Below are 23,771 nucleotides of genomic sequence, written 5' to 3'. Positions count from 1 at the left end.
CGCCAGGCCCAACCGCCCGGGCGGCCGAGGCCAGGCCAGGCGGCCTCAAGTGGCTGCGCCCGGCCTGCTCCCCACCACGACCGCGCGAAGCCGCCCGGGGCCCGTTACCCCGCGCGCCGCCACCGGTGAGGACGCGCCGCCCTCGGCTGAAGCGACCCACGGCAGCGGGAGGCCGCGGACCTGAGACTTACTCAGGGGTCGGGTGCTCGGGATCGTAGAAATCCCCCATCTTCGGTGGCGGCTGCGACGGCAGCTGCTTCATGAGGAGCAGCTGGAGGCGGCGACGCTAGCCCCCTCCCCGCGGCAGGCCGAGGCGGGGGAGGGGACCGGAGGGGAGGAGGCCGCGGGTCCGATCGCGGCGGCGGCAGGGGCGGCCCGCGTCGCTGGCTGGCTGGCTCGCCCGCTCGCTCGCTCCCTCCCTCCCTCCCTCCGGCAACCGCCCGCCGCTCTCTCCCTCACACACTCCCGGAGCAACGCGCACCCCGCCCGCCCTGCAGCCTTGCAGGCCCAGCCCCTTAAAGAGACACGCACAGGCAGCCCACCGGCCGCCAGTCGGCGCGCCAGCCCCAGCCCGCCGACCCTGGCAGGGGCGGGTGCAACCCGCGGGCCGGGCCGGGCCTAGCCTGCGGCTTCCCGGAACAATAAGGCCCAGGGCTGAGTGTTGTAGGCGGGTCCCCGAGCTGCAGGGCCGGCGCCCGCGGAGCTGGCCGAGGCCCTCGGGACACCGGCCTCCTTCCCTCGGAGCCCTCGGAGAGCCGGGCCTCCAGGCTGGGAGGTAGCGCAGCTGCCGCTCTCGCCCCTGTATTTCTTCTCCCTTGCCTCTTCATCCCGCTCTCAACGCCAACCGAAGCCAAGCTAAGCTGGGGAAGCTTCTCGGGCCGGGCTTCTCGGATACGCCCTCCTCCAGCCAGCCTCCCGCCTGGTCTGCTCCCGCCGCCCCCACCACCGTGTCCCCGCCACCTCCTGCCTTCCTCCTCTCCGCAGTATTCTGCCCTCATCCCAAAAGTCTGAAAGGCTGTGTTTGTTCTTAAGGCCTCGGAGGCAGTGCCTGGGGAAAAGGTTATTTATTACCTTCTTGCAAAAAAGAAAAAGAAAGTTAGATAACGTGAAACTACGAGCTTTTTGTTTCTGGAAGGGGAAGCAGGATTGCGCGAGAAACTTAGCTAAACGACGCTGAATGTATAGCAGTTGCTTATCACGAAAGTGGCAGTTAATAGAGTTCAAATCTTTGTGGAATATTTTAGCTACTAATTTTTTAATTGGATTTACCAATAAATTGAAATATGATCTAGCAAATCCTTCACTGGCTAACTTTGCCTTGTCGTTGATGTTGTTTAGACAGGGTCTTCTATAGTTTAGACTTTCCTTGAACACTTGAATGCACACCCTCTTGAGTGCTGGGATTCTAGCTTTTAAAATGTATTTTTTAAATTGTGTATGTATGGTGTGTGTTGAGGCACACACATGCACATGTGTGGAGACCAGAGGACAAGGACAAGGAGAGTCCATTCTCTCCTCCCACAGTGTGGGTCCCAGGGATGTAACTTACTCATAAGTCTAGGCAGCAAGTGTTTTTATTGACTGAGTCATCTCACAGGCTCCTAAAATGTATTTTTTTTAACTTGTATGTAGACTAGCAGTATCTATTCTTTCTATCATTTCATATAGAGGTTAATTTTTTTTTCCTGGTAACCTTAGGCACATCATGGAGATTCAAGGTCACCAAACTCTCTAGGTTTTAATCTCCCCCAGCCATTTTGTTTTGCTTTGGTTCTGGAGTTTTCACTTGTGGCACTGGAACTTGCTGTGTACCCTAGGCTCACCTTAAATGCAATCCTTCTGCCCCAGCCTCCCTGATGATGGGATCCCGGGTGCCAGACGGCACACCTGCTGAAGATGAAAGTTTAGATGTGAACAGATTCACTGATCAGAGCGGAAATGAGGTGCTTGTGAAACCCTGAGCTTCCTCTTTTTCTTGGCTTCTTTGTATGTTTGCTTTTGAGACAGGGTTTTGTGCTTCCCAGCTGGCCTTGACCTTAGTGTGTAGCCAATGATGACGTGAATTTCTCATCTCCTGCATCTACCACTCAGTGCTGAGATTACAGGCATGAATCACCGCAACCAGTTCATATGGTGCTCGGGATTGAACTCCAGGCTTGCTGAATACTAGACTAACACTCCACCAACTGAGAAACATCCCCAGTCCATGAAACCCTAAACTTGAACAGATGTCAACACATTCTAGGTTATTACAGTCCAGTGGATAACTTCTGGCGCTATGTAAACCAATACCAGGTAATTTCTAGCCATATGACATTGAGCATGGCTGTTTTCTCTGGCTCCTACTGCCTGGTGTATACAATAGGAGTGTATCTACCACACAGATAATATTGTGACCACGTTTGTACAGTGCCTCTCATTAAACAGTAAGGTATCTCTAAGGCTTTTGTTTAGATAGATTCAATATGTGTCCCAGGTTTGCCTTGAGCTTGAAGTTCTACTGCCTCAACCTCTGTGCCACCACGCCCAGCGCTCAGATTTGGAATAGATTGGAATGCTTTGCCTTAAATGCCACATAAGCCTATGGCAGCTGCTTGGCATTAGAATAAGCTGTTTTAGGTGGAAACTATAAGTTAAGAGGAACCTAAAATGAGGTGTGCCGGTTTCCTATTTCCTTAAAAACAAAGTAAGCAGTTCTTTAGCAGGGAACAGAAGAGTGGTACTTGCCAGAGTGATGGTAACATGAGTCTGGTCAGAACCCAATGGAGTAAGCATGTCAAACCGTGGGGGTCAGTGGAAATTGTAAGACCCATGGCTCTTTGATTCAAACTTTTCAGGCAGCATCTTTGAGACAGACAGTATTCAGGATTCTCTGGGGTCTAGTTTGCTGTGCACATCCCAGGTTGGCCTCAGCCTCCAAGCACTAGGATTACAAGTTTGTACTACCACACACCGTTTAAATTCAATCAAAGAAAATGCAGCCTTGGAATACATCCTGGTAGAGAGCAGGGGCATCGAGGTCATCCTCAGCTACAGAGATTGGGGCCAGCCTGTGCTATATTAGAGCCTGATTTGGCTATCTTTTTTCTTTTCAGTCCAAACTTGCCTTAAAATTCCCTATCCTCCTACCTCAGGTTCCATATTTGCTGTGATTGGCTTCCTGACCAAAGCAGTAAATACTTTTTAGCTTATTAGATACTTTTCCTTTTTTTAAAAGACTGGATCTCACTTTGTAGACCAGGCAGGCCTTAAACTCAGAGATACACCTGCTTCTGCTTCCTGAGTGCTAGGATGAAAGGCATGAGCTACCATGCCCTGTAATTCCATGCTTTTATACAAAAAGCCCTCCAAGCCAGGCGTTGGTGGCGCACGCCTTTAATCCCAGCACTCGGGAGGCAGAGCCAGGCGGATCTCTGTGAGTTCGAGGCCAGCCTGGGCTACCAAGTGAGCTCCAGGAAAGGCGCAAAGCTACACAGAGAAACCCTGTCTCGAAAAACCAAAAAAAAAAAATTCTAAGTTATTAAAACATTTTGCCGGGCGGTAGTGGCACACGCCTTTAATCCCAGCACTGGGGAGGCAGAGCCAGGCGGATCTCTGTGAGTTCGAGGCCATCCTGGGCTACCAAGTGAGTTCCAGGAAAGGCACAAAGCTACACAGAGAAACCCTGTTTCGAAAAACCAAAAAAAAAAAAAAAGCCCTCCAATGTGTTTAAAGGAAAAGTTGGGTTTGGGGATTTAACTCAGTGGTAGAGTGCTTGCCTAGCAAGCACAAGGCCCTGGGTTCAGTCCTCAGCTCTGGGGTGGGGGGGGAGTCCCAAATCCCCAACATGAACCCTATTCCCACACCTAGTGTACTGAGTACCATAAAAACCTTGAGAATTGCTTCTAGCATCTCCCATAGGTCCAGACCATATCCATCCCAGCAGACCTCAGGGTGGCTACTAGTGGCCCCTAAAGTCAACTTTAGGGTCTCATGAAAAAGGAAAGAAAGCCAAAGCGTCATCCCACACAGGTATGTCCTAGGTTTTGGTGAAGAGCTGGAAAAACATTTAGAATAGGGGAACACCAGTTGATCCCGAGCACATTCTCCAAAACTATGTTTTCCCTCTCAGTGCTGCAAATTGAACCCAGTGCCTTGTATATGCTAGGTGTCCTAGTTAGCTTTGTCAACTTGACCTAGCCTAGAGTCACCTGAGAGGAAAAGCATCAGTTGAGGAATTGACTAGATCAGATTGGTCTGTGGGGAATTATCTTATAAATGGAGGATGGCCTCGCCCACTGTGGGCAGCACATACCTAGGTAGCTGGTCCGGGATATATAAGGAAACTAGCATAATTTCTGCTCTGATTTTCCTACATGATGGATTGTATCCTGGAAGTATACGCCATTTCCTCCCCTAGGTTGCTTGTGGTCCAAATGTTTTATCACAGCAACGGAGTGAAACTAGAACACTAAGCAGCCCCTACCACTGAACTATATCCACAGCCAATATAAAGACTTTGAGCTAATATATCGACTAATATACAAATGAATATATACTGACTGATGCAACACAGGTGTCAAGTAATTAAATCTGTTCTAAGATATCACTGGGTGGTACCTTCTTCCCAAATGGCATATTTTTCCTATGCACCCAGGCCAGAGTTCTGACTCAAACGGGAACCTGACTAAGGCTCTGGGAAGACAAAAGGTCCTTCCCCGTGAGTCCAGTGTTGAACTGGAATTGAGTGGGAGGCTACTTCCTACCCACTTCTTTCCTACCTCTCTACCGAATCCTTCCCCCAGGTAATGATTGTCTCTCATGAACAGGAAGGCCACTGTTTAGGATATGTTGGGTGGCCAGCAAACTCTCAGGATCGGCTTGGCTCTGCCCCCACTGCTGAGATTAACACAGGTGCAGCCATGCTTTCTATGCATATATAGGGAATTCAAACGTGGGTCCTCACGCTTGCAAGAGCAAGCACTCTTCCTCACTTAGCCATGTCGTCTGTCACAGCTCATAGCGTCCTCGTATCCGAGGGCCTGAAGTTACCTCTGAGGTGTGATCTGGAATATTTTCTCTCACTGCTTCCCTTGACAGGGCTTCCACAGAATTCCATGGTAGGCTCTATCGTCCTGGGCATTCAAGGATATCACATAGAGGACTGCTGTCCTACCATGTTCAAGGTCAAAGCCTTGAGCCACAATATCAGGAAGGAAGATTGCATGGAAGTTCCAAACCTCACTCAGCAGAGACTGCATTTCTCAGCCCCAAGGTGCACTGGTCAGCTGGGAAGCCCCCAGAGGGCCTGTGTTTGTCCTGAGTGAAGCAGGAGCTCTTTCCCTATGGTACCATCCCCAAGGACACAAGCCCCAGAGCCTGAGGACTTGACTCAGGAGTAGTTTTCCTCTTCCCTGCTCAACCCTGCTGGGGTGATCCCTGTTCCTGTCCAGGGTGACCTAGTCATCTTCACTTGTGTTTATCTGTAGTCACCGAGAAAGAAGGAAGGAGGCAAATCAGAGAAGCTCCAACACCTATTCCACGTGTGCTTGGCTGGAAAGGTGTAGGCTCTAAGGTCAGGCACTCCTGGGCACAGGGACCCAGTTCTGCCTCTCCCTTTTGTAGGTCACTTAACCGTTACCTGATCCTCTCCTGGTTGCCAAGGAAGAAGGATGGGTTGAGAGAACTTAAGGAGTAGTTTCACACCAAGCTCATCTCAGGGTGACCACTAAAGAGAGGGAAGAGGCTGCCAGGAGCCTGGGTTACTGTTTTGATTTCCTACTCAAGGCTCAAGTGGCTTTTGGTTTTTGTTTGTTTGAGAGGGGCTTCTGACCTTGAACTAGATATGTAGCTGAAGGTGACTCTGAACTACTGATCCTCCTGTCACCACAACCCAAGTGCTGGGACTGCAGCCTGTCCTGCCATGCCTAGCTACAATATTAGCTATTCCTTTTCTTTTGGGTGGTGCTGGAAGAGTTTCATGAATGCTAGGCAAGTATTGTACTACTGAGCTACACTCCCAATCCTCCTCCCATCCCGTGTGTGTGTGTGTGTGTGTGTGAGAGAGAGAGAGAGAGAGAGAGAGAAAGAGAGAGAGAGAGAGAGAGAGAGAGAGAGAGAGAGAGAGAGAGAGAGAAATGGTAGGGACCGAATCCCAGGTGTAATGCTTGCTAGGCAAACACTAGGACTAGGTTTTAGCCACAACCTGTACATAATGAAGATGTCCTTTCAGACAGGAAATAAAAGTTTTTGGAATAATACTTAAAGTCCAAACTAGAAAGTAATTTTATCTTGATTTTACATTTGGTAGCAAATTAAAACCGAAAGTATTCTGTGGAGACAAGCAAGGGTGTCCTTTGGAGGATGTTCCTCCTAGCAGGCAGGCAATTGTGTGTTCTCTGGGTTTGGTCCCGGCTTGCAGCAGAGTGAGAGGCTGGAGCTCTGAGCACGTGGTTTAGCAGCTTTCTTAGGACATGTTAGAGTTGCTGGTCTTCAAGCTATTGAGGAGACTATTTTCTGTGTGACTGTTGGATGCCCACCATGGTTTTCATATAACTGTGCTGGAAGAAAAGGATGAAGAAAGGGGAACTTGATCAGGAAGTATGGTCTTAGTAAGGACTCACAAGCTAGGCCACTCACATTCAGTCTATCATTTCTTCCTGCAAACATCACAGTCTAGAGACAAAACCTCTCTGGATGCACAGCAAATTCTATTAGAAATAGCACTGCATTCAAACACTTTCTTCTTTCAATCTAGTGTGTAAAACTGTTTTAGAATAGCCTGGCAATTATGTTTAAAAGGAGACATGCACTAGGCATAGTGATGCACACCTTCAAATCTCAGGACTTAGGAGGCAGAGGCAGGTGGATCTCTGTGAGCTCTGGTCTACATAGTGAGTTCCAGGACAGCAGGGCTACATAGTAAGACCTTATCTTGAAAAAGAAAAAAAAAGGCATGCATGTTTCAATGGCCTATTTAAAATCTGACACAGGCCAGGTGGTGGCACACACCTTTAATCCCAAGCATGCAGCAGGCAGAGGCAGGCGGATCTCTGTGAGTTTGAGACCAGCTTGGGCTACAGAGTGAGTTCCAGGAAAGGCGCCAAAACTACACAGAGAAACCCTGTCTGGAAAAAAAAATCTGACAGGGAATGTACTCAAAAAAGGAAAAGATGTTATAGTTTGGATATTAAAGTATCCCTCAACAGTGTCCTGAATTTGAAAGCTTAGTTGTAGTAGAATATTATTCTAAGGTATGTTACTTTTGTTTATGTTGCATTTGTTTAACTCTGTGTACTGTGCCTGTGTAAAACACCTGATGGTCTAATAAAGAACTGGCCAATAGCAAGGCAGGAGAAAGGGTAGGGGGGGCTGGCAGGTAGAGAGAATAAATAGAAGGAGACATCTAGCAGCCAGAAAAGGAGGAGGACTCCAGGGGCCAGCCATCCAGCTACACAGCAAGCCACGGAGTAAGAGTAAGATTTACAGAGGTAAGGGAAAAACCCAGAGGCAAATGGTAGATGGGATAATTTAAGTTAAGGAAAGCTGGCTAGAAGCTAAGCCAAGCTAAGGCCAGGCATTTATAAGTAACAATAAGCCTCCATCTGTGTGTGAATTTACTTGGGAGCTGGGTAGCTGACCCCCACAAAAGTAAAAAAAAAACAACACTTAATCTCCACTGGTAGATCCAATCATTGAGTCATTGAGAGGTCATTGTGAGGGCTCTGACCTGATAAATGGATCTATCCACCAAGGGCTTCATAACCTGATAAGATTATTGGAAGGCTGTGGGACACAAGAGGTAGGGCCTGGTTGGAGGGTGTAGGTCAATGGGGGTGTGCCCTGAAAGGTAGAGCATGTCCCTGGTCCAGTCCTGTTCTGCTTGAGCACCTTGAGACAAGCAGCTCTCCACAGGCTCTTCTGATGCCATTTTGTTCTGATTTACCACAAGCCGATAACAATGGAACCAAGCGTGATCAGAAACTGAGGCAAAATAAACCTTTCTTCTTTGTTTCTGTTTTTGTTTGTTTCTAGACAGACTCAAAACCGAGGCTTGCCTTGAACCCCCCATGCAAATAAGGGTGACTTGGAACTCCTGATCCTCCTGCCTCCAGCACTCAAGAGGCCTCTGTCTTATTGGAAAAAAAAAAAAAAAAGCCAAATGAATGGAAACACATGAACTATGAACCAGAGGCTGAGGGGCCCCCTGCTGGATCAGGCCCTCTGAAAAGGTGAGACAGTTGATTGGCTTGATCTGTTTGGGAGGCAAGTAGGCAGTGGTACCAGGTCCTGTGCTCATTGCACGAGTTGGCTGTTTGAAACCTGGGGCTTATGCAGGGACCCTTGGCTCAGTCTGGGAGGAAGGGACTGGACCTGCCTGGACTGAGTCTACCAGGTTGATCTCAGTCCTTGGGGGGTGGTGGTGAGGCTTTGCCCTGGAGGAGGTGGGAATGGGGGGTGGTCTGGGGGTAAGAGGAGGGCGTGGGAGGGGGGAGAACAGGAGAACCTGTGGCTGATATGTAGAACTGAATGGTATTGTAAAATAAAATTAAATTTAAAAAAAAGAGGCCTTTGTCACCAGCTTTGCTTAATCCTCCCTACTCTGAAGCTCTTTCTCTCAGGTGTTTGTCTCAGCAACAGGAACCTAACACTGGAGAAGACCTCTGTAGGTCTGGGCCTATTACTGCTGCAGGCCCGCACTCTGGGTTGTTTTTTATTTTTTATTTTTTTTAGACAGGGTTTCTCTGTGAAGCAGTGTTCTGTCCTGGAACTCACTCTGTAGACCAGGCTGGCCTCAAACAGAGATCCACCCACCTCAGTATCCCAAGTGCTGGGATTAAAGGCATGCACCACCACCACCCAGCTACCTTTCTTTTTAAATTTAAATTCTGTCCTTTTACTACACTGCTAGGCTCCTTGCGAGCAGGTAGAAAAGGCTGTTGTCAAAGCAGTGGGCAGGAAGGAAGCAAATGTTAAAGCTACCTTGGAATATGAAAAAGAACTGGAGCCCCAGGTAGGAGACTGAAACTGCAATGCCTGCACTAAACTGGAATTCTATTTCTTTGTTGACATAGGGTTTCAATATAGCTCAATATGGCCTTGAACTCAAGATATTCCCACCTCAGCCCCCCAAAGTGCTGAGGTTACAGGATTTGACATAATCCCTGGACTTTTTCCTCTCTGTGGTCCTTGGTATTGAACCCAGGGCCTTACACAGGCTAAGCAGATGCTCTGTTTCTGAGCTACATCTCTAGCATTCAAGCTGGAATTCTTGAAGGGATAAATGGCCCTAGGTTGATAATACTCTATGGTAACTACAAAAAGCAAATGCAGACAGTGTAGTGATAAAAGCCTAAAACCCAACACTTCGGAGACAGGAGCAGGAGAAGCAGGGGTGCAAGGCCACCCTCTGCTGCATAAATAGTTCAAGGCAGGCCTGAACTGCATGAAACCTTGTTTCAAAGAAAAAAACAAAACAAAAAAACTCCGTGATGGCTCATGCCTTTAATCCCAGCACTTGGGAGGCAGAGGCAGGTGGATCTCTGCATTCAAGGCCAGCCTGGACTATAGAGTGAGTTCCAGGGGAGGCAGGGCTACACAGACTTTGTCTCAAAAAAAAAAAAAAAAAAAAAAATCCAGCAGGATATGATGCTGAATCTCTGCAATCTCAGCACAGGGGAGATTGAGGCAGGAGTATTAGGAGTTCAAGGTCAAGGTCCTCCTCAGCTTCATAGTGAATTTGAAGCCAGCCTAAGCTAAATGAGATGGTGTCTTTTTTTAAGACAAGGTCTCCCTATGTAGCTTTTGCTTGGAACTCATTGTGTAGACCATATTGCTGACCTCAAACTCTAGAGATTCTCCTGCCTCTGTCTCCTAAGGAGAGGAGACCTTGTCTTAAGAATCAAAACAGCCGGGTGGTGGTGGTGGTGGTGGTGGTGGTGGTGGTGGTGGTGGTGGTGGTGGTGGTGCACGCCTTTAATCCCAGAACTCCGGAGGCAGAACCAGGCGGATCTCACAGAGAAACTACACAGAGAAACCCTGTCTTGAAAAAAACAAAAACAAAACAAAACAAAAAAAAAGGAATCAAAACAACAACCTTTACCCACCCACCCTCACAAACCAAAAAACAAGTATACACCTTTGCAGGAAGAAAATAATTTCAATTAATGTGTTTTGCAGTCCTTAAGTCCAATCAAATATGAGCTTGTAACTTAAAATATATATTTTGGACTAGAGAGATAGCTCAGTGGTTAAGGACACTGGCTGCTCTTACCAAAGGACCTGGGTTCAATTCTTATCACCCATATCTCAACTCTCTCCACTTCTGGGGAGTCCTAGCCTACACCCTCTTCTGGCCTCTGCAGGTACCAAACATCCAAATGGTGCACAGACATACATGCCAGCAAAACACCCACACACAAAATACATTTTTAAATGCAAGTATGCAAACACACATATACACCCTAGATAGTCTCACAGTGAAAGAGACTAAGAAAAATAGGAAACAGTGCTGAGTATGGTGGCACACACCTGTAATCTCATCTCTTAGAAAGTCCATGCATGCCGGGCAGCGGCGGCGCACACCTTTAATCCCAGCACTCGGGAGGCAGAGGCAGGCGGATCTCTGTGAGTTCGAAGCCAGCCTGGGCTACAGAGTGAGTTCTAGGACAGGCTCCAAAGCTACATAGAGAAATCCTGTCTCGAAAAACCACCAAAAAAAAAAAAAAAAAAAAAAAAAAGAAAAGAAAAAGAAAATAAAGAAAGAAAAAGAAAAAAGAAAGTCCATGCAAGAGGATCAGGAGTTCAAGGTTATCCCTGGCTACTTAGCAAGTTTGAGACCAGCCTGGGAAACATGACTGCCTGTCTCAAACAAACCAAACAAATAACAAAATCACCTGAGCACAGTGGGATGCACAGATTCAGGGCCCTGGTAGATGGAGACTCTGAGAGTCCCAGGCTCCACCTATGGCTTACCATGTCTAGTTTCACCTTGGCTACATATGGTCACCTGTCCTCTGACATTTGTGCAGGATGGCCCCCTTGGACAGGCCCTTTTCCACAGACAGTGGTCTCAGAGGATTTCTTTCCTAGACTGTCATGGTCTGTGAGCCACCGTACATGGCTAAGTTAGCATTTACCAGCCATGTCCAGACCTGGCCATGATCTATGTGATTCTCCTTCCCTAACTTTCAAAGTCAAGCCTTGTTCCAGTCTAAAGCCAGCAGAAGACACCTATAGACTAAGGGTGACACTCAATCTTCCTGGGTTGGTACCACCAATCCCCACCCACCCTGTTGGGTTGGTGATTCTGGGTGTCCTAGTAATATAGTCTTTGGGTCCCCTAGCCTCATACACATGAATGTCCCAAGTTACCTTTTGTTCTGTCTTGACTTTGGCATTGTAGAAGGAGATGGAATCAGGACCCTCAGGCAGTACAGTCTGCTGCAGCTGGCTGAACCTGTCCTGGTCATCTTCTCCCTGGGAAAGGCCCAACCCAGCACAGTATCTCAGCCTGGCATCATCAGGATGAACCCTGGCAAGGCCTCTGCTGAGCAACAGAACAGTCCCTTGCTGGGTTTGCAAATCCACCAGGAGCATCTGTAGCACACAATGCCTGTCAGGGTCCTCACAGATCCCTCTGTAAAGGTACTGGGAAAGTTGGCAGTAATAAAAGGTATTCCTTTGTCTACCTCTCTCTTTGTGGTGGTTTGAAAGAAAATGGCCCCCAAAGGGAACGGCACTATTAGGAGGTGTGGTCTTGTTGGAGTAGATGTGTCCTTGATGGAGGAAGTGTGTCGCTGTGAGGGTGGGTGCCTCTTAGGCTCAAGCTACACGGAGTGAGACAGTTCACTTTCTGTTGTCTGCAGATTGAGTTGTAGAACTCTCAGCTCCTTCTCTAGCACCACGTCTGCCTGCATGCCACCATATCCTGCCATGATGATAATGGACTAAACCTCTGAAACTATAAGCAGCTCCAATTAACTGTTTTTCTTTATAAAGTTGCCATGGTCATAATGTCTCTTCACAGCAATAGAAACCCTAACTGAGACTCTGTCTCTCAAGATTTATTTATATATGTGTGTGGGTGCTTTTGTGTGCATGTACATCTATGCATACCAGAAGGAAGAATTGGAATTCATGGGACTATAGTTACAGACGGCCGGGAGCCACCATGTAAATACTGGGAATCGAACTCAGGACCTCAGGAAGAACAGCCAGTGCTCTGAACCACAGAGCCATCTCTCCAGCTCCTACATATCGCTCTTTAAAATTTGTGCTGGTTGGTTTTTGTCTACTTGACACAAACCTAGACATGTCTGGGAAGAAAGACTCTCACTTAAGGGATTTCTTCTATAGGCTGGCCTTTTTCCCCCCCTCTGGGCATTTTTTTTTCTTATTAATGATTGATGTAGGAGGGACTAACCCATTGGAGGCAATGCTGCCCCTGAGAAGGTGGTCCTGGGTTTATAAGAAAGCAGACTGAGGAGCTAGGGAGATGGCTCAGTGGTTAGTGCATAGGCTGCTCTTCCAGAGGACCCAGATTCAACTCTCATCATTTACATAGCGGCTTTCAACTGTATAAACTCCAATTCCACGGGAACTAGTACTTTCTTCTGAACTCTGAGCACCAGGCTCACAGGTAGTGCACATATATACATGCAGGCAAAACACTCATACACATACTTTTTTTTTTAAAGAACAAAAGGGGGTGGGGAGAAAGGCTGAGCAAGCCATGGGGAGCAAGCTGTTATGCACCATTCCTCCATGGTCTCTGCACATCGTCTCTGCTCCAGTTCCTATCTTCAGTTCCTGCCCTGACTTCCCTTCATGATGTAGCTTACACCTACAACTGTGAGCTGAAATAAACCTCTCCTTCCCTCAAAGTTGCTTTGGAAACCAAAGATAGGATTTTTTAAATTTATGTGTTTATGTCTGTGCTACTCTATGCCACATGTGTGCTATTGCCTGCAAAGGCCACGAGAGGGCATTGGAGCTGGAGCTGCAGTTACAGGCAGTTGTGAGCTGCCTGATGTGGGGGCTGAGAACCAAACTCAGGTCCTCCAGAAGAGTAGCAAGCAATCATAATTGCTGAGTGATCTCTCTAGCTCTGTTTTTCACTTTTCAATAATTGAGGAACTTACACTTGCCTGCCTACCTGGGCACTGGCAGCATTAGACATCAATCCATGGAAGAGGAAGAATTACCCACATTACTGCTACTGACCCTGTGATCAACTCTCACCACCCTCTTACCCTTGTGGTGCTCACCAGAGACACAATCCTGTTGACAGGCACCATGCCTGGCCGGATACTGCTGCCCAGCTTCAGTGCTACCTGGACATCCTCTGGGATAACGAAGGACTCATTGTACCAGATGTCAAATTCTGCAAGAGTCAGAGAGACAGCGCGGTGAGGTATGAGGGAGCCTGTGCGGAAGCAGGCAAGGGCTAGTGCAGGCTCTTCTCATCTCTCCGTCCTGCTCCAGCAGCTCCCTCTTCTCACCTCCCAACTCCAGCCCTCACAGCCCTGGAAACCCCACTCCCGAAGCCCCTGACAAAGCCCTGGCTCTGCAGTGAGCTGGTCAGAGAGCACTTCCAGAACAGGTCCTTGGCCTTGCCCTGAGGCCTCTCTTAACCTCAAGGAGCCTGCCAACCTTCCCAGGTGGAATACCCATGAGCAGGCGATGGCGACACTGATCCACCAGGCGTTGGCAGTACTGGATCTCAGCTCTGAGGTCTCTCAGTTCTTGGTATTCATTTCGGTACTGCTTCTTCAGGTCTTTGAGCTTCAGGATCAGTAGGAATTCCTCCTCATCGATGATCATCAGGCCTTTGTTCTCATACTCACCTGTAGGGTGATGGGCGAGGTCAGGGAAAGAGGCAGTAGTCATTCTGGGTAGGGGAAGGATGGTGTGCCAAAAAGAAGACAATGCTAAACCAGGCAGTGGTGGCGCACGCCTTTAATCCCAGCACTCGGGAGGCAGAGGCAGGCGGATCTCTCTGAGTTTGAGGCCAGCCTGGTCTACAGAGCGAGATCCAGGACAGCCAGGGCTGTTGTTACACAGAGAAACCCTGTCTCGAAAAAACAAACAAACAAAAAACCCAACTCTTTCTTCTAGAGATGGGCACATGCCTATAATTATAGCTGAGGCAGACAAGCCTTCAAAGTTGCCTGTCTCAAAAAAAAAAAAAAAAAAAAAAAAAAAGAAAAAAGAAAGAAAAGAAAAAAAAAGATCCTTATTTCACCATGATCTTACTCTATGGAGATGTCCACTTTCACTGAGTTTAGAGGTATAGACCAACCATCCTAGTTCAGTGGAAAGCTGAGGTGGGGAGGATCTCAAGTTCAAGGCCAATGATAACACCTTGCCACAAAAGGCTGTAGAGATGCTCAGTGGTTAAGTGTGCTTACTGCTCTTGCAAAGGACCCAATTGTGTTTTCCAGCACCCACACCAAATGGCTCGCAGCTGCCTGTAATTCCAGTTCCAGGGAAAATAACACCCCTTGGCTCTGCAGGCACCTACCTCATGACACCTACACACAGACACACACACACATTTTTCAAAAAATTTTATGTCACAGTGCATGCATCCCTTTAAATATGTAAATTTATCATCAGGGTCTGTAGTTTTGAGACAGGGTTTCTAGCCCTGCCTGTCCTAGAACTCACTCTATAGACCAAGCTGGCCTTCAACTCACAGAGATCTACCTGCCTCTGCCTCCTGAGTGCTGGGTGTGCGCACCGCTGCCTGGCAGCGTCTGTATTTTTAAAGAATGTGTAGGCACAGGCCAAAAAAGTGTGTGCCGGTCCTGGGAGGTCTTCCGATGTCCCCTCCCTGGGGGTTCTGGGCAGAAGTATGTCTGCAGCTGCCACCTCTGCTTCCTTAGTTTCCAAGGCCCTTGGCCTCTACAATAGCAGGGCATAGTTGGTCTGAAGGGTATGAGCAGAATAGGTCCAGGAATCTGGAAATAAAGTTACCTCTGAGGGTGAAATGACCCAATGGACCTGCAGGGAAAAACCAAGTGACATCTGGAAGTCACCCATGAAAGCTGGCCTGGAACAGGATTCTGATTTATTGAGGAGAGGCCCTATCATGTGCCCTGACTGCCAGGAAAGTGAATAACAATGTGGTTGCTGAACTCCCTTTATTTTTCATTTTTTATTTTATTTTATTTATTAAAACTAACTTTTAAGGGGCTGGAGAGATAGCTCAGTGGTTAAGAGCACTGGCTGCTCTTCCAGAGGACCCAGGTTCAATTCCCATCACCCACATGGCAGCTCACAACTGTCTGTAACTCCAGTTCCAGGAGATCTGACACCTTCACACAAATGCACATAAAATAAATTATTTAAAAAAAAAATAACTTTTAAGGTAAAAAATTACATTGTCTGTCTGTCTGTCTGTGTGTCCTAGTGCGCCACAGTGCACAGATGGGGGTCAGAGGACAACTTGCAGGAGTCAGTTCTCTCCATTTACTCTGTGAGTTCCAGGGATCACACTCAGGTTGTCAGTGTTGATGGTTACTAATCTTACCTAATGGGCCATTTCTTTTTCTTTTTAATTTTTTTTATTCATGTATATGTGTCTGTCTGCATGTGAATGCCACATGTCTGATCCCTGAGCTGGAATCACAGGCAATTGTGAGCTGCCTAGTGTGCAGGCTGGGAACAGAGCTGTGTCCTCTGGGAGACCAGCAAGAGCTCCTAACCCTGAGCCATCTCCCCAGACCCCAATGAGCCATTTCAACAGCTTTTTAAATTTTAATTTAATTGTTTAGCCAGGGTCTCATTATCTAGCTCTGGCTGGCCTGAACTTCTGGTGATACTCCTGCTTTTTACAACAATGCATCCCCATGCCTAACTGAACCCCCTTTTCAGAGTCAGGGTGGTCACTTATTAAAATGCAGACTGACTCTGCCCTTGACTGGCTGTCACAATCAGTCCTCTGCACACTCGCACTGGACTGTTCCTGGCCCACAATATAGGTGTCCGCTATGTGTAACACCGTGAGCACTGTCCCCATGCAGGATTCTTGCTCGCTCCTGCCAGGCTAGCACCGGTGTCCGGAGTTGAGTAGAAGGAATGGGGTTGGGGAGTTAGCTCAGTGGTAGAGCGCTTGCCTAGCAAGCGCGAGGCCCTGGGTTCAGTCCTCAGCTCTGTTAAAAAAAAAGAAGGAATGGTTCCAGTGATATCAGGCCACGTGGCCTTCTGGCACCCTCATTCTCATTTCTTGAGGTCCCCAGCAGTACCCCTGCCACAACCAAACCACCATCGGCCAAAGGAGAGCAGACCAGGACTAAGTGACCATGAAGGGGTCACCAACACCCATCTCCTGAGGAGATTTCTTCAGGACTGTAAAAATACAAACGTGTAATGGTCCATATTCAAAGGTGCCTTCAGTCACCTTAGGTCCAGCTGTGGATGAAAAGGTGACCCTGGCCCCTGCCAACACTGGCAGCTAGTCTAGAGTAAGTAATTATTAGCTGCCAAAACTGTCCAATGACCTGCAGACATGATGGGTCTACACTCCCAAAAAACTTTACAATAAACAGAAGGTAAAATGTAAACATAAATCCATGCATGTCTTTGTTGAGAAATTAAGAGACACAAGTGGCTGATGATGTGTAGTACCCTCGAGGACTGAGCTCAGGTGAGCACTATGAGTTCAAGGCCAGAGAGTTCCAGGACATCCAGCGCTACATACAAAGACCCTGTCTCAACACAAAACAAAACCAACCAACCAACCAACAACAACAACAAAAAAAAATGTATCCTTCTGATTACTCAGCCAGTAAGGAAAGTGGGGGGGGGGACCTGAATTCAGGGCTATTAAAAACTTTGTGAGGGAGGCAGGCAGGTAGAAGCCTGGTCTGAAGAGTGAGTTACAGGACAGCTAGGGCTACATAGAGAGAAACCCTGTCTCTAAAAACAAAAGCCCAACTTTCTTTGCACCCCTGTAGTACACCCTGCCATTTTTATTTCTGTCAATGGTACCCATCTTTACAAGGTTGTAAAATGAACTGTCTTGCTTTCTCTACTGTGCCTCCGGTGTTCTTTAGGAGTGTGTGGGGCTTTGTTCCTACAGGGCCAAGGGCCAGTTTCTCCATGAGCAACAACAGCACATACCAGGGGGAAGACTCAGCTTTAGTTCTGAAATAATGCAGTAAGCAGGAACACCGGCAGAGGTAGCTGGCAGGAAGGGCTGCCTAGAGCCTGCTGGATGACATAGGTCTGTACCCTAAAGCTCTCTATTGGCCCCTCCTATCTTGGTCCTTCAGTTTCCAAGGCTGCCATACTAACAACTTGGTGGCTCTGAGCCCCACATCGCCCTGGCCATCTTCCCTTCACATCTACCTTGCTTCTCCCGTAGTGACTTCTGGAAATTCAGTGAGTCTTTGGTCATGTCAATCTCCCGCTTGATGGCATTGATGCGCTGGGTGGTCTCGCTGGCCCTTTTCCTTCGTTCATTCAAGATGGATTTGTTTTCTTTGAAGATGCGGTTGATCTCACTACCTCGTTCATTCTTAAACTCTTCAAAGGCCACAGGCTTCGAGGGTGGGGTGCTGGGTCTGGGGACAGAGGGAGAGGTCAAAGAGGAAAAAGAACGGAACCGCTGTCTTGGAGACACAAGGTACGTCATCTTTCTTCCCTGTGACTTCCCAGGGCAGAGGGTAGAGATCCTAGGCATCCATTGTTTATGTCAGATGGAAGTTAGTCTGTAGGAATCAATCCCCCATCTTTGTTCCAAGGATCCATGCCCACTACAAAAATTGAGGAAAGGAAAGAAACTGAAAACAAAATCACTGTCACCTATCTGGATCCAGAGTCTGTTGAATCTCTTGAGATTTCTTTGACAGATTTTTTTTTTTTTAAAGATTTATTTATTTATTAAGTATACAGAAGAGGGCGCCAAATCTCATTACAGATGGTTGTGAGCCACCATGTGCTTGCTGGGAATTGAACTCAGGACCTCTGGAAGAACAGCCAGTGCTCTTAACCTCTGAGCCACCTCTCCAGCCCTCTTTGACAGATTTTTAAATGGTTGAAGCCACACAAAATATATGATCTTTTCTTTTTCTCACAGAGGCATTATTTCATGGTATTAAATTTTCTCTGAGGGGACCTCAGGGTCTGGCTAAGAGGACTTGTTCTGTAAGTCTGAGGACCTGAGTTCATATCGCCATGTTACAGAGCAATTCCCTCCAGGAGGAAGAAAGCAAGCTGTCTTTGTTACCGCTGTACTGCTGTGAAGAGACACCATGACCACAGCAACTCTTACAAAGGAAACTGGGGGCTTGCTTATAGTTTCAGAGGCTTCGTCCATTATCATCATGGCAGGGGAAGCATGGGGGCAGACACAGCAGCATGGTGCTGGAGAAACAGCTGAGAGCTATATCCTGATCTGCAGGCAGAGTGAGACTCTGGGCCCAGCATAGGCTTTTGAAACTTCAAAGCCCAGGGCTGGAGAGATGGCTCAGCGGTTAAGAGCACTGGGTTCAATTCCCAACATGGCAGTTCACAACTGTCTATAATTCCAGTTCCAGGGGATCTGCCATCCTCACATAGGCATACATGCGGGCAAAACACCAACGCACATAAAATAAAAATAAATAAATTTAAAAACAAAATAGCTAGACAGTGGTGGCACATGCCTTTCATCCCAGTACTTGGGAGGCAGAGGCATGAGAATCTCTGAGTTCAAGGCCAGCCTGGTCTAGAATGAGTTCCAGGACAGCCAGGGCTATACACAGAAACCCTGTCTTTAAAAACCAAACAATAAATAAAATAAAGAAACCTCAAAGCTCACCCCTAGTGGCAAACTTCTTCCAACAATCCTTCTAATCCTATCAAAGAGTTTCACTCCCTGGTGACTAAGCATTCAAACATAGGAGCCTATGAGGGCCATTCTTTTTTTTTTTTTTTTTTTTTTTAAGATTTATTTATTTATTATGTATACAGAAGAGGGTGCCAGATCTCATTACAGATGGTTGTGAGCCACCATGTGGTTGCTGGGAATTGAACTCAGGACCTCTGGAAGAGCAGTCAGTGCTCTTAACCTCTGAGCCATCTCTCCAGCCTGAGGGCCATTCTTATTCAAACCAGCACAGAAGCCCATGAGACTCAGAAAGTAAACAACTCATAACTCTCAGGAAGTTCCTGACACACGATTTACCAGACCCCCTTTCCCAAGGTTATAGAAACAGTAAACTGCAGTGGGAGGGGGTGTCCTCTGACTTGTCCAGCTGCCTACAAGTCACACAGAGTTCCAGGGGTGTAGCTTTTATGAGTCATCACCAAGGCTGGGGTAGACATTTTGGTGATGTAGACGCCTTTAAGTCACCCATGCTCCTATAAGAAACCCCAACAGAGTCATTGGTTCACTAACTTGGACTTTGGAGGAACTGTTAGTTTGTTCTGTCACTGGTTCATGTCTCCTCAGGAAAAGTCACATACAATAATGCAGAACCCACATAAGAAGTCAAGCATCATGTCTATACCTCCAGCACTAGGGAGCAAAAACAGACAGATCTGCAAGGGTGCCAGATCAGCCAGTTTAGCTGAAATAGCAAGCTTCCAGTTTAGTGAGAGACTATGTCTTGAGGTTTATGACAAAGAGTAAGAGGGAAAGACACTAGATGTGCTGCTCAGGATAGGGGTATACGCCCACATACTCATGTGCATGCACCATACATACCCCCCTATGCACGGAATTCTCTAAGAACCACAGTTAACGTGATACAACTGTTGGCACAGAACGATGTGGACTGATATTGACAAGTTATTTGAACTGCATTTTTAAAAAGACAACACAAGATGGAAACAAATATAATAGCCTGCCAACAGAAACTAGAGGGCTCTCAGTGTATGGGCATTCACTGTGCAACTCTTGAACTTCTCTGAATGTTCTGAAATGTACATAGACTCAGAAGAAGGTCTTCATGCGTGTGCTTGTACAAACCAGAGGCAGGGATAATAATTCATTCAATGCCCTTTATCTAATACTAACTATCAAAAGTGTTTACTTTTTAAAAATTTTTTTTTCTCATTAATGATGTGATGAACATGATTTTTTCATGTCCCCCCTTCTATTTCCTCAGCCTGGATCCTAAAATCTGACCCCACTCCCCTGTTGTCCATCAGTGAATATGGATATGGACAAGAGATCAGAAAACTGCAGGTGTTGGGGTATGCCTTCCACAATGTTTGAAACAGTGTCTCTTTGTTCTTTTTCTACAGCAAATGCCACGCTAGCTGTCCTGAGGGCTTCTCCCGTTTCTGCCTCCATCTCACTGTAGGGATGGGGACTAACAGGTACTGCTGCTAGACACCCGGCTTTGCCTGGGTTCTGGGGACCCCAGGTCATCACAGGTGCATGGCAAGCACCTTTACCCACCCATCGATCCCCAGCTCCAGTGGTTCACTTTTAAAGCCAAGGTCTTATGTATCCCAGGCTGGTCTCTAACTCTTTGTAGCCAAGGGTCACCTTAAATTCCTAATCCTCCTGCCTCTGCCTCCCAAGTGCTAGGATTACAGGTATACACTCCCATGGTGGGCTTCTAGAATGTATTACTTATGCAAAAGACATGTCACTTTAAAATAATTGATGTGTGCTAAAATGATGTTTGTGTTTGTGTGTGTGTGTGTGTGTGTGTGTGTGTGTGTGTGTGTGCGCGCGCGCGCGCGCATGCATGTGTGTGAAGGTCAGAGGACAACTGACAATGGGGAATTGGTTCTCTCACGTGTGTCCTGGGGATTGAACTCAGGTTGTCAGAATTGGTGGCAAGTGCCTTTACTGGCTGAGCTATTTTCCCAGGCCCTAAAATGATTCTTCCTCGTGTATCTTGGAAGACTGAGGTTGGATCATTTTGCATTGCATACATGTTACAAATTTCTTCCTTTTGGACTTTCTCTGTTTCCCCTGTTTGTTTCTCTTCTGCTGCAGGCACCATTTACCCAACATGTGAGGACCACACTCTGGTTTGGTGTGCTCTGATCTGGTGGAAGATCTCCCTGTCTTTGGATGGTTACCTGAGCGGGCGTGAGTCTTCCTTTGGAGAGTCCGAGGGAAGGGGCTCGATGCTGGACGTTTCCCTGTCTCGTGAAAGCATGTCTTTGACATCCCCATCTCTGGAAGATGGGATCAGCTGAGTCTTGGAGATGGAAACCACATCCAAGTCCTTTCCACTCACAGGGCTGCTGGCACCTTCCTTTCTTGCCGAGGAGCTGAAAAAAAGTCAGGGAAACACCAAGGCCCAGGCATTGGCAAAGACCCTAAGATAAGACCTTGCTCAAGCCTACTAAACCTAGCAACCTACCATATTTAGCTTGCTTGCTTATTTTATTTATGTATCATTTACATATTTATTTATTTGAGACAAGGTCTTACTATGTAGCCCTGGTTAGCCTAGAATTCACAAGGTTCTGCCTGCCTCTGCCTCCTAAGTGCTGGAATTAAAGGAGTAGTACACTACTATACCTGGCGGCTGGCAGCTCCTATCTTTTAAAAACATTTGTGTATGTATGTGGGCACGAGCATGAGAGCAGTGCCCTGTGAGGTCAGAGATGCCAGCTGTCCCTGCAGATGGAGTTACTGGCCCCTGTGAGCCGTCGGACATGGCTATTGGGTACTGAGCTCAGGTCCTCCTGAGTATCAAAGCCAGGCTTTGTGCCTGCTAGGCAAGCACCTACCAGAAGAGCTACATCCCCATGGCTCCTCCTCATTCCTTCCTTCTGCCTTTTCTTCCTTTGTCTGTTCCCCCTTCTTCCTGTTTCCCTTGCCCTTCCCTTCCTTTTCTGCAGGGGAGGGAGGGAGGGTGGTTGTACCATCATGTACCCCCATGAGGCCTCAAACTCACAAGCTTTTTTTTTTTTTTTTTTTTTTTTTTTTTTTTACTTTATTATTACCGTGTGTGAGGGAGTCCATGACTTGGAGAAGATGTCAGAGGATAACTTTGTAACTTTGAGTAATTGGTTCTTCTACGTCTACGTGAGTTCCACAGATGGAACTTGGGTCCTCAGGCTTATAAGCACCTTTATCTGTGGAGCCATCTCACCAGCCCTGAATCCACAATTTTATGGCCTCTGCCTCCTAGGTGCTGGGGTTACAGGCGTGGATAACACATTCAGCCCCCTTTCTTCTCAGGTGTGGCTGAGAAGACCAGCCTCCACGTGAAGTTATGTGCAAGGACTGCCGCCCTTAGCTCTGATGCTATCATTATTAATATCATTATTCCCATTTTAGGGATACAAAAACAGGTACAGATCAGTTCACCTGCCTCACACAAGGAAATCTCTTAAGGGTAAGAAACACAGAAAAGGGAGATGAGCCCAGGTCTCAACTCTGAAACCTGTACTCTGCTACTGCGACCCAGAGTGGCCTGGGCAGCAGACTAGGGACTACTCGCACTTAAAAAATGAGTCTTAGCTGGGTGGGATGAGATATATCTGTAATGTAAGCTTTTGGGGACATGAAGCAGGAGGATCATCACGAGTCTGGGAGCAGCCATCCTTGGCTACACTGTGAGACCCTTTCTCACCCCGCCCCAAGCACAACAATAAACTGAGTCTCACCTAAAAGATGAGTTGAGGATTTAGATGGTTTGGGGGAATCTCAAGGGGGATACCTGTGGGAAGTATCACAGAAGAACCAGCGGGCATAGCGGTGCCTGGTGTTGGGAGGGCTCTTCCCTGCGACCCTACTACTTAACAGTTGATATCACATTGGGAAGTTACTCAGTGAAATGGTAACATTGGTTCCACTGGGGGTGCTATGAGAATGAGTGGGAACACTCAGGGTATGGCCCTGATCTGAACCCCACAGATTTCCCAGCATTGGCAGTAGTGAGCACTAGCAGTTAAGATGCCATGGGAGAGGGGGAGGCCATGCTGTGCCCTCTCTCCACCAAGGAGCCTAGGTGCTAGGCTAGGTTCTTTGCTAGGAGGCAAAACAGATCTCTCACCTGAACTGATCTTTCAGTGTCTTCTTAGACCTGAGTTTCTTTCCAGGTTTGATAGAAAAAGGAGCAACCCCAAGTCCAAAGCTTTGTCCATCAGGTTCACCTACTAGGTGACCTTCAGCATCCATAAGCCCTGCCTGGATAGAGAGGTCAGGACAAGGGACATGGGTTATATTAGAGGTTTGAGCCTCTCAGGAATGCAAGTGCTCATGGCCCAAAACTTTGGGTGAGCATGTTCTCCAGACACACCCAGATTTGGCTGCTGCTGCCAGCTTCAGGCTGTCCTTGAACCCTAGAAAATTAATGTCTACTTTCCTTTCTTGTTGTTGTTGGTTTTTTGTTTTTTTGAGACAGGGTTTTTCTGTGTTGTAGCTCTGGCTGTCTTGGAACTTGCTCTGTAGACCAGATCTGTAGATCAGATCTCGAGATCTGCCTGCCTCTGCCTTCTGAGTAAAGGTGTGTGCCACCACCACCCAATACTCTCTAAAGATCTTAAGACTTAGTTCCAACCTGGTTCCAAGCATTGGTCATATATATTATTAGCCATATCTCTAATTTATAGACATCATTCTCAATGCAAAAGTGGTATACGTTTTTTTTTCCTGTGTATGTCTGTATGTGGATGTGGAAACCAGAGGTCAACCTTGAGTGTTATTTCTCAAGAACAGTTTACTGCTGGGTCTCTCATTGGCCTGGAACTCACAAACTATGTCAGGCTGGCTGGCCAGCAAGCCCCAGGGATCTGTCTTTCTACACCTTTCCAGAGCTTGCACTACAAGGATGCACCACCATACCCAGCTTTACATGGGTTCTGGGAATTGAACTGAAGGCCTC

At 47.4% G+C, this 23,771-nt stretch overlaps 2 protein-coding genes across 6 annotated transcripts in view; both read right to left on the bottom strand.

The window, feature by feature from the left end:
• The window catches only part of Setd2 (SET domain containing 2, histone lysine methyltransferase), a 106,635-nt gene extending 106,182 nt beyond the window's left edge, over positions 1 to 453 (bottom strand). Inside the window, exon 1 of one of the 2 annotated variants that reach the window (XR_005092045.1) lies at positions 192 to 453. Coding sequence is in view for 1 of the 2 variants with exons in the window: in XM_028886868.2 (XP_028742701.1) it covers positions 192 to 262 (71 nt within the window). In the remaining variant the exon portion in view is untranslated. The remainder of the gene's footprint in view (positions 1 to 191) is intronic. The other variant, XM_028886868.2, reaches the window with a different exon arrangement.
• A 5,787-nt stretch (positions 454 to 6,240) lies between these two features.
• The window catches only part of Kif9 (kinesin family member 9), a 61,301-nt gene continuing 43,770 nt past the window's right edge, over positions 6,241 to 23,771 (bottom strand). For 3 of the 4 annotated variants that reach the window (XM_028887038.2, XM_037207963.1, XM_028887040.2), the window contains 7 exons: positions 22,941 to 23,074; positions 21,010 to 21,204; positions 17,335 to 17,549; positions 13,650 to 13,826; positions 13,248 to 13,363; positions 11,353 to 11,457; positions 6,241 to 6,539 (listed from right to left, as the gene is read on the bottom strand). In XM_028887038.2, the coding sequence (XP_028742871.1) occupies positions 6,489 to 6,539; positions 11,353 to 11,457; positions 13,248 to 13,363; positions 13,650 to 13,826; positions 17,335 to 17,549; positions 21,010 to 21,204; positions 22,941 to 23,074 (993 nt within the window). In that variant the 3' untranslated portion in view covers positions 6,241 to 6,488. Of the gene's footprint in view, positions 6,540 to 11,352; positions 11,458 to 13,247; positions 13,364 to 13,649; positions 13,827 to 17,334; positions 17,550 to 21,009; positions 21,205 to 22,940; positions 23,075 to 23,771 lie in introns of those variants that run through there. The other variant, XM_037207964.1, reaches the window with a different exon arrangement.

This window comes from Peromyscus leucopus, chromosome 7 (genome assembly GCF_004664715.2).
Source record: "Peromyscus leucopus breed LL Stock chromosome 7, UCI_PerLeu_2.1, whole genome shotgun sequence".
Lineage (NCBI taxonomy): Eukaryota > Metazoa > Chordata > Mammalia > Rodentia > Cricetidae > Peromyscus > Peromyscus leucopus.
The sequence above is the reverse complement of the archived record's forward strand: the minus strand, read 5'-3'. Positions and strand labels throughout refer to the sequence as shown.